General features: G+C 40.9%; 1 protein-coding gene across 1 annotated transcript in view; it reads left to right on the forward strand.

The window, feature by feature from the left end:
• Nucleotides 1-10,520, forward strand: part of UBXN2A (UBX domain protein 2A) — a 14,714-nt gene extending 4,194 nt beyond the window's left edge. The window contains exons 3-6 of the mRNA XM_010166851.1: nucleotides 236-345; nucleotides 1,963-2,103; nucleotides 7,334-7,498; nucleotides 10,004-10,520. Coding sequence (XP_010165153.1) covers nucleotides 236-345; nucleotides 1,963-2,103; nucleotides 7,334-7,498; nucleotides 10,004-10,292 — 705 coding nt within the window. The 3' untranslated portion in view covers nucleotides 10,293-10,520. The remainder of the gene's footprint in view (nucleotides 1-235; nucleotides 346-1,962; nucleotides 2,104-7,333; nucleotides 7,499-10,003) is intronic.
• Nucleotides 10,521-10,775: the final 255 nt, after the last annotated feature.

The raw sequence follows: 10,775 nt of genomic DNA on the forward strand, positions 1-10,775 counted from the left end.
GCAGAATAATTGGGGGAAGGTTCGTTTCTAACCCTGATTGGCACAAGATACTTGGAAATGTTACTTACCCCTTGCAGTTGCTCTGCCTGTTGACTCAGGTCCAAAACAGGTTATAGTGACCCTTCTCTCAGTATTTTTAGTCCATGCAGTGGATGGTTTATAATCACAGAGTACTGTGGGTAAACCAAGCTGGTTTGACATCAGTGTTATAATGAGAATTGTTCTTACTTTATAGGTTGATGTAATCATTAAACTTTGGAAAAATGGGTTTACAGTAAATGATGGTGAACTTAGGAGCTACGCTGATGTTGCAAACCAGCAGTTCTTGGACTCCATTAAAAAAGGGTAAGTGAGTTTTGTGGTGTTAATCAGCCTGAATTAATGCACTTTGGATAGCACTTAGCTTATGCTCTAAATTTTTCACACAGCTGCTTGGCTTTGCTGCACTGCAGTATCCCTGTAGGAGCGTAGGCCCCTGCCTGTCTCAGTTCCTGCAGTGCTAATGGCTGTTTGAACATCAACAGGTTTAATACAGCTTTCAGTTGTAGTAGTCATACAGTTGCTGATGAAGTAGCTAAAAGTGAGTGTTGGTAGGAGGCACAGCAGGGTGCAGAGAGAAATAAAGACTAAGTCAGAGTGCCCAGTAAGAGTTACTGGTCAAATGGTACTTTGACTAGCGACCTCAAGGCACGAGTGGTTGAGCATTTCTGGTTTTATGGCCTTTGTTTTCTTTTTATTGATGAAAAGCCTTAAATGGGCACAATTGTTTTATGTAACATCAAGAAACTCTGATCAGTATTAAATTTCAGACATTTTTCGTAGTACAAACTTGCTGTTTCAGTCATTTGTGTGTATACAGCAATCTTACTTCTATCCCCCTGTTAAAAATTAGCATGCTATCCCGATTTCTCCTAGTGTTGCTTTAAAAAAGCCACTTGACCATACAAACCAATGGAATTTTGAGCTTTTAATTTGTAGACTGTTTCCTCACCCCATAAAAATGAGGAGAATATAATTTAGTAACTCCTTTTCAAATATGTGAAATTACTAAGGCATTGTATTTTTTGTCTCTTCCATACTTTCCTAGCACATCAGATAATGTTAAATACTAATTTTACACTGTATTTCTCCTCTATGGCTGTCACCTGTGTTACTGGTAATAGAATTAACTGCACTGCTTAAAGCCCTTTGCTTTCTTTGTGTGTGTACATCAAAAGTTTGCCACCTCTCTTCCACCGTTTGCTTGTGAAGATGCTGATTACAAGATGGTTCCTGCATAATTGTTGATGGTAGAGAAGCATTTAGTCCAGCCCCTGTGCCAGCTGAGCCCCACCACCCGAAATCTGCATCTGCCAGCTGAGCCCCACCACCCGAAATCCGCATCTGCCCTCATAGACAAAGGCATTGTTGTGTTCTGCTTCATGCAAATAAAACGTTACTGAGGTGGTGGTGCTGCATTAAAGAGTGCAGCTATTACTGATGATCTGGTTTTTAAAAGCTGAGATTCATATTTATTTGTAATTAAACACGTTGTGTCTAAACTCCATTCTTTCTCTTTAAAAGCAAATTGTCTTTGTTTCTTCTTGTTTTACTATGGAGATAAAATAATTGAACGTTTTGCAGCAATGTATGGCAATACTGAACTTCCTACACATCATATGCTTTGGAGGGGTAATTGCTGAGTAAATTTGAACATCATGCAGCAACTTGCATGATAATGTCTTTTTAATTTTTTTTTATTGTTTGCTTTCACAATTTGCAGTTCAGGAACTTGAAGTTGTTTGTATGTCATGCACTTAACTCTTAGTAAATACTTGTGAAGTTGTTTTTTTTGTTTGTTTGTGTTTTTAAAGCATCATCCTTGAAAGTATAAGCATAGAGCAGTTATTAATCATTAATCTATTTTGTATACTGAAAACAGTATAGTAGTTCTTTTTCTGACATGTATCTCTTTTTCTTAAGGGAACTGCCTTTTGAGCTACGAAAAGTTTTTGATAAGGAGGAGGTGGATGTGAAAGTGGAAGATAAAAAAGATAAGGTTTATTTGTCATCGAAAAAGCCGGTGTTTCATCCCTTTTCTGGACACGGTTACAGATTAGGAAGGTGAGTAATGTGATGTGATCTATGAATGAGTAGCTGAAGGGAACTATACCGATTGTAAAGATCTCATAATTCAGGATGGAAGTGAACTCTGGAGTTTTCTAATCGAAGTTCCTGCTCAAAGCAGGGTCAGCTGTGCAGACAGAAGATGTTACTCGGGTTTTTATACAGTCGGGCTTTGAAATCCTGCAAGAGCAGAAGCTGTGCAGCCTGCTGCAGTGCTGGGCTGTCCTCGTGGGAAAGGAAATCTTCCTTATATCCAGTCTGAACGTCTCTTGTTTTAATTTATGTGCACCATGAAAAGCCTGGCTCCCTCTTCCTGATGACCTCTTGGTGGCCCTCTACAGAACTTGATACAGTTTATGGACATCTTTCTTTTGGGTACCAAACCTGAATGCAGTATTTAGGTGTGTCTGTTGAGTGCTGCCTGCAGAATAATCAGCTCCCACAATCTACTGGCTGCGTTCCTGTTAATGCAGCTGGGTTGCTGTTGGCTTTCTTTGTTCAGTGTCTCAATATTAGTAGAACTGTTTCCAGCTGAAAGGTTGTCACTCTTCTATTCTGTGATTTAAGATAAAAGAATTTATTTTAAAGCTGTATGTGCAATACTCTGGGTGAGAAGAGGAGAATAAGACAGTCCCATAAAGGGAACTGAAGAAGTAAGAGGTTATTTTGCATTTTCCTAAAATTCCTCAGTACTTAACCAGGTACATATTGCAGTTAGACATTTTAGCATGTTACAGTAATCCTCTTTCCTTCACTCCCTGACTCTCTTGTGGTTGAAGAGTGTCAGCCACTAATGCCAATGTGAAAACTGGACTTGATTTATAACCAGAGAGTACTGTATTTTGGAAGGCTGTTGTAGAGGGGCAGGCCAGAAGTTCAGGTATTTGATCCCTGTGACTTTTGCTCACTCCAGCCAAATTGTCTGCTTCACATATCCCTGCTGTGTAAGACTTACATGCCTATAAAAAGCAGACTTCAGCCTAGGAAACAGAACACATTCAGTGTCCAAGAGGTGCCAAGAAGCCTTCACAGGTGGGACTATGTAGTCACCTGCTGACTGAGGTTAGCTGACTGTGGTGAAACCTTAGGTGAACAGTGGGTTTTGATTAAGTGGATAGAGCTTGTGGCCAAGGCCCAGTTCTTGTGCTGAGGGAAGGTCTGGCCTGGGTAGGAGCGGATGAGGCAGGGGAAGATGATAATAACGTGCAGAGTAAAAGACTGATAATGGTAAAGGATGAGTGGTTCCAGGCTGCCTCAGAGAAGCAAGTATCTGTTTTACCAGTGTCATCTGTTTCTGTAGCACAGTCTATTCAGTTGCTACATGCTTGAGTAGATACGGTCAATAGGGAAAATCATCCTTTGAGAGAGATGGATGAGATGCTGCAAGACTTGCTTCTGGTAGCACTGAAATCCTGAGCAAGCGAGGGTCAAGGACTTAACCTTATTTTATCTACAAATAGACCTGTGTATAGCAAAAGCGAAACAATCTTCAGTGTGCTGGGTTTCTGCTGCTCACCAGTGCTAAATGGTAGGTTGCTCAGTTGCTTGTTGTGCTCTGTCATGCCTACAGCAAGTCATGGTCTTGCTTCCCAACAGGCAAGCTAGGTTCTGGACACGAGCTATTCTGTGAATTTCAGTTGACTGGTATACACTGAGACATCCTACACCTTGCTCAGCATTTGTTTTTTCTTTATGGACTGGATAAAATGCTTTTTCCCCCCTGCTCTTGCTGCTCTATTCAGTGCTGTGCTATCAGAGCCTTTTCTTTAAAGATGAGTAAATATTTTTGCTGATGTTGGAAACATGAGCTGTAAGTGCTCTTACTCCATGAACTAGTGCTCAGTTCTTGATGTTAATAAATATCCATTGCATGCATATGCTCCTTCACCAGAAAAGCTTTGTGGAGAAATAGCAGCGCTGAGACCTGTAACAAGCTTTAACTTATAAAACTCCCTTTCCACAGTTGCATTTGTGTGCTTAATCAGAAATGAGAGAGGCAAGTGACTGTACAGGTTACCTCAGCTTATGACCTAGCTAAACTTCTGCTTATCAAATAAATGGGGGTTTTTTTAATAGTCTATAGGTTTTCTGCCAGTGTTCCCAGGTGGATGGATTATGTAGTGGATGAACCATTATGAATCGGTCTGTTGACTGGCTCATTAAAACATTTGTTGGAGGAAAAATGGAGGAAGTAGAAATGGTATGTTTGTTGATATAACTCAGATGATCTTGATCATCTCCCTTTTGGTTGTGCAGGAGAAACAAGACTTATCAGACTTTTCCAATATACCTTATGAACCTATATAACTAATAAACTTTGGTTTTATCTACCATAGTTCAGCTGCATTTAATAGTTTGCAACTATAACGATGTGCAGCCGCACTTTTCTGTAGAGCTTATCAATGCATTTTAAAGACTGCCTCAGAAGCATGGTAATTAACCATTGACTGAAATTCCTTGGAGCAAAGTGGGCTTGCTCTATAACCTCATTAGATGTGTCAAACTTCTTAACCATTAGTTGGGGTAAGACATGATACCGAACTCTTGGGCTTTTTCTCTTCAGAAAATTGACAGGAGGCTCTTATGTCTCATTGATCTTTAGTTTATGTCTCCTTTTGATAATCTTACATAAGGAATAAGATTATCGAAAGCATTATCACCACCTAAAAGAGGTGATAATGCTTTGATCTCAGGCTAATACGAGACTTAGATCTTGGCTTGTGGCTTTAGTCAAAGCTCCCACCACTAGATGGCTTTATCTGTCAGTTCTACAAGAGCAAAGTTATTAAGTATAGAAATGCTTTAAACTTTGGTGAATATAGACCTTCTAAATTTCTCTTGCAGCTTAGCTTAACGTGTTGGCTTCAGTTTCACACTTACTTGCTATTGAAAGAATCATCTCCAGTGCCTACCACAAATTCTGAGAAGTCACCATGCAGGAAGTCAGTTTGGGAATGACACCAAAATCTGTATCCATTTGAGACAATCATCTGAACTACAGCTGTGACTGATGGCCTAAAATGTAGTTCAGCCCAAGCTAAAGCAGATGCCTGGCAGCTGCACGGTTGGCTACCTCTCCATCCTCCACTGGCTGTACTGGAGGCAGCTAGCTCACCCATCAATGCTTCACTTCAGTGTCTGAACCAGGAACTGAGCACCACTGATCACTGCTGGTCTGAAGTATGACTTGAACTATTTTTTTCTGCTCTGCTCCTGAGACAGTTTAACATTATCTTGCTGGTGCTCAAGCTTTTTTTTTTTCTTCCAGATCTAGAGAGCAATTAGGGTTTATTTTGTCTTGAGGCCAAGCATGAGCAGAAGCTGAGTGTGGGGTAAGTAAATCAGTAGAGGCAGGTGGGTGATAGTAAGTCACCTGTACTTGGAGTACCAGAATGTGCCTCTTGGAATCTGTTGGTGCCAAGTTCTTGTGCCCCAGCTGATTTTAGTGTAATGCAAAACAGTCAGTTCTGTGCCTCTCATCTGCCTCCAGTTGCAGTGAACATCTCATCACTTACTTGGGATTGAGATTCCTTGATTCTCGTTCTTTTTGCAGAGTTTCAATGGAAGAAATAAGAAGTACCTCTACTGGCTGATAGCCTAGAAGTTAGGGCACTTAACTAGGCAGTGGGTTCGTTTTGGAAATACCTTAGACCAAGAATGACTTCAGCCCAAGACTTTAACTTTGTTAGCCAATATATTAATCCATTAGCCATCTTTGTTTCAGTAATAAACTGGCTGTGACTTTTCTTCTTTATGATTAAACTAAGACAGCTACAAGAACATGGATGTGGTTTGTTGGTGAAACAGGTATTAAGACTGTTATTCTATGGCTATTGATTACTGATTGCTCTCTCAAGAAACAGTAACTCATAAATTTTCTGTGCAAAGAGAAAGCTTTTCCACAAACCACCATGAAGTAAGTGTTCGTGTAGTCTGTGACCACAGCTGAGCTCAGAGAAGAAATGGTAACTCCTTAAATCACTGCTTGTTTTGCAAGCAAACATCTGGTTATACTCACATGAGCTGAGGATGTGCCCATAGGATCAGGCCTTATGATGACTTAAACAATACAAGCTGAGGAAGCTTAGTCCTGAAAGAAGCACTAAGCAATAAACATTTCATTAGAATAAACATTTTTGCCAGTAATTTTTTTTTTTTCTGAAAACCACACACTTAAACTGAGGTCCCTGTATTCTGTGAAGTCATTTTATGGATCTTTGCCCTTATGGTAGGGTCAGCTGTCAAAAGTGCCTTAGGAAAAAAACAAAATCCAAGTGCTGCGTGCATCAGCCTGGATTTTCATGTTAAGTCAGTTTCTCTGACAGATGAGTAATGTTTCTAAGCTGAAACAGATGATGCTGGGATCTAAATCAAGGCTAACAACATTCAGTTAAATTGAATTACTGTAATCATATTATGGTGAAAATTAATACTGAGTATGCAAATTCAGTACTCAAACCCCTTAAAGTTTCACCTATGTGATTAGAGTACAAAAACAGGCTGAGAGAGTTGGGGCTGTTCAGCCTGGAGAGGAGACGGCTCCAGGGAGATCTTATAGCGGCCTCCCAGTACCTGAAGGGGCTACAAGAAAGCTGGGGAAGGACTTTTCATAAGGGCAGTTAATGACAGAACAAGGGGAAATGGGTTTAAACTGGAAGAGGGGAGGTTTAGATTAGATATTAGGAAGAAGTTCTTCACTGTGAGGGTGGTCAGACACTGGAACAGGTTGCCCAAGGAAGTTGTAGATGCTCCCTCCCTGAAAGTTTTCAAAGCCAGGTTGGATGAGGCTTTGAGCAAACTGGTCTAGTGGAAGGTGTCCCTGCTGCTGGCAGGGGGGTTGGAACTGGATGATCTTTAAGGTCCCTTCCAACCCAAACCATTCTATGATTCTATGAAAAAAGGGCACAAAGATTCTTCAGACTGTTTCGTCTCTTGTGTATTCATATTTAGTCCTTTGATATTTAAGTTCTCTTCCATCTTGTAAAAATACTTAACATGAGCAAACTTGAATTCTTTAGTGTTGATGTCTTCAAGAGAAAGTATTGGCATACAGTTAAAAAAACCAAACAAACTGACATTTATGTCAATATTGCTATATTTCTTCAAAAAAGAAGTTATCAGTGCACCCTGATACAGGGCACAAAGCTCCAGAAGCAGAGGTCTGGAGGGAGGTTCAAGTTTACATGTGTACCCAGAAGACATAACCTCCTATGGATTTTCTTTTCAGTGCCACACCAAGGGTAATCTCGAAAGTAAGAGATGATCAGCAAGGACCTGATGACAAAAGACACCTGCCTTTAGTACCCTTAAATGATTTGGAGCCTGTCACTAACATCCAGATCTGGTTAGCTGATGGGGAAAGGATAATTCAGAAATTCAATCTTTCTCATAGGTAAGATTTATTTTAGCACTGTCATATGTGTTTGCATCTGAACTGTTTGTCCCGTGCCTGTACGCATGATAAGGCTCTAATTTCTGTGAATAATCTGCCTCGTGAGTTCGCTTAACGTTGGACTGCTGTTCAGCTGTATTGAGAAAAACTTCTTTCAAATTTTGAGAAATCTTTTAGATGACAAGAGGAGCATAAGAGGAATGTATTAACTGATGTCAATAGTCAGCGTGTTAACTGAGCATAACTGAAAATCTGAGGAGACTGTAGGAGTTCTTTGTAGGTTAGTGGAAGTTAAGGTGTTTGTGTTGCTCATTACTAGAGGAAACAGCTTTTAAAATGACAGATCTCTCACAAAATTACTACACCTGGAGCAAACTGCTCAGGAAAAAGCCTTCTAGTCATTGGGCATAGACAGCTCCACAGCTGGGAGCTGGAGGATGGGAGTTAGAGTTGAGCCAGAGAAACCTGCAGGGAGGGCCAGAGTCAGTGCACGAGGCAGGGCAGGTTCTTCACCCGCATGGCAACACAGACAGAACATGCATCCAGTGTGCTTAATTCTTAATTAGTAAAATTTCCAGTTCCCAAAGAGGCTTATAAATGGGGATAACATCAGAAGGCGTCAGTGCAGCATACGCATGCAGGAGCTTTGAGGAAGCAGGATTAACTGTTAAACTGTAGAACTGCCGTCTTCAGAGGCCTTTCTCAAAATTGTAATCTGAGAAATTATTCCAGTACTGTACAGTCACATCATATGGAAAGGCTGTGCTGCCTGTGCTTCTGTGAAGCAATTTAAAGTGATCATAGATTTAATACAGCCCAGGCTGCTCTCGAGATAAACTGTGTATGTCTTTGTGGCTGGTGAGAAGCAAAGCTCAGCAGTTGAAGATTAATGACTGTAACTTTTTCTTTAACTCGTACTAATTTATTACTGTTAGTGGCCTGAGGTAGGAACTGAAACATTGTCACGGTGCACTACTGAAGGGTCAATTCTATTTTAATTATAAATACTTAATTGGAGGGTTTAATATCTTAATTATTCCAAGTTTCACATATTTAAGTATATTTAGAAGCTTTTTATCTTCATTGTAAATAGCAGTTTGAACAGCTGCTAAGTGCTCTCGGAGGAAGAAAAAAGTCTGAGATAAGCAGAGCAGCCTTACTGATGCGATGCTCTTTCTGAAGTAATTTGCAATAAATATTCCACCATGATGTATCCTCTTGGCACAAGACCAGTGTGTCTGTACTGTGTACAGTGTTTGCATATGACCTCATAAAAAATAGGGGGAAATCCTTTTACGTGCGTATTTTTAAGCATTAAGATTGCGTGTAGAGTGCTCCTTTCAGTGGAGGAGCAGGTGCAGCAGTGAATTCATTACAGAATCAAGGTGCCTGTTAAGGTCTGAAGAACCTTGCAACAAGTGAGCAAGACACAGGTTTTGCTGTGGAAGAATCAGGATTAACCAATTTAATTAGAAAAATGAAGATGATAGGATACATGGGTACCAGTGACAGTGTCAGTGAGTATTCCCTGATCCTGAGGCCAAACGGGAAGACTCTGGCTACTGGCAAATTATTAAACTCATCCTTCTCCCCCACGTGCAGCATAGCCCGTGAAGTTTACTGCCTTCGGGGAATGGTCCATGACCTGAGCTAACATCTGAACCAAACCTAGATATTGTTTGAGAAAGTTCTAGTTGGTTTGCAATTGCAATATATAGGCTACAGGGTATTTACCTCTAGATTCATTAGCAAATAGTTGACGTTTTTCTGCTCCTTATTGGCACCCAACAACAGGATGAGAGGCAAGGGGCATAAACTGCAGCATAGGAAGTTCCACCCGAACATCAGGAAGAACTTCTTTACTGTGAGGGTGACTGAGCACTGGAACAGGTTGCCCAGAGAGGTTGTGGAATCTCCTTCCCTGGAGATATTCAGAAACCACCTGGACAAAATTCTGGTTCATGGGCTCTAGGTCACCCTGCTTTGGCAGGGAGGTTGGACTAGATGACCTTCAGAGGTCCCTTCCAACCTCACCTGTTCTGTGATTCTGTAACTCATAAGCTATCCAGACAATTTTTGCAAACCCTTTTTCTTTATTATTATGATGATGATGATTCTGCTACATGTACCACACACTGGAGGTATCTTTATTCTTGCTTTTGGCAACAGAAACCTCAGGTAACAGCTCCACCAGCTGGTTAAGAAACGGTAGGCTTGCGTAACCACCATCTGAGCCATAGTGAAGCATTTGAGTGCTCACAATAAGATCCTTATCCTTTTTCCCTTGGGACTGCTCTCAGAGCATGCAGACCTTGGTCCTTGCCTCCCAAGTGGATTAGGGACTTCAGGACACCACCCCATCCATATTCCTCCCTTCCTGTGCCATCACTTGCTGCACGAAGTGGGTGTCTCATTCTCTTCTCGTGGTGGCTCTGTGTGCTGTGCATGTGGTCTGTGTTGGGATGGGAGTGCTCTGACGCTGAGTTTTCTTTTTTTTCTTCTCAGAATAAGCCATGTCAGAGACTTCATCACAAAGTATCAAGGATCAGAGGGAAGCGTTCCCTTCACGTTGACTACTTCGCTGCCATTTCGAGAGCTGCAGGACGAGACGCTTACGCTAGAGGAAGCCAAGTTGCAAAATGCTGTTGTTGTTCAGAGACTTCGGAAAACAACTGAACCTTTCAGACTCTTGATGATAAAAGCACCTGACAATGACTGTAAAACTGCTGCTACACCTAATGGACAGCTCAAGAATGAACAAAAAAATGCTATCAAAAGTACAAGATCAAATTAGCTCTTAACTGGCCAAAAACTGCGTACCGGTGGAACTAGACAAAACCAAAAATGTAACCAGCAATATCTGGATGCACTCTTATCCTCACCTACTGTGCTCTTAGAGAGCAAAATGTGTGCTGTGCTGTCACCTGCTGTAATAGAAGTATTTCTAACTAAATTTGATGATCAGAGCCTGGCTATATAATGTAGCAGAGGTAACCGCACAACAGGTCATCCTTGGAATTCCCTTAGGTAGAAAGCTTCTTAGTTCTTTAGTGAGTATGTTTAGGCAGAACAGTTCTCTGAGACTTAATTACTACTGATAGTACCTTTTAAGGGAAAATAGTATTTATTTTTGCACTCTGGACTAAAGTGAAACTGAACTGATTGGTTTCACTTACATTTCAGTTTAAGCTGCTGCAGTTTGCATTCTTCTCAGTAACTTTTAGGCAAGAGATGCTGCAGGGAAGCTCACATTTGAACTCTTAATTAACCTGAAAAC

This window comes from Antrostomus carolinensis, unplaced genomic scaffold (assembly GCF_000700745.2).
Source record: "Antrostomus carolinensis isolate BGI_N321 unplaced genomic scaffold, ASM70074v2 scaffold25034, whole genome shotgun sequence".
NCBI classification, from domain to species: Eukaryota; Metazoa; Chordata; class Aves; order Caprimulgiformes; family Caprimulgidae; genus Antrostomus; species Antrostomus carolinensis.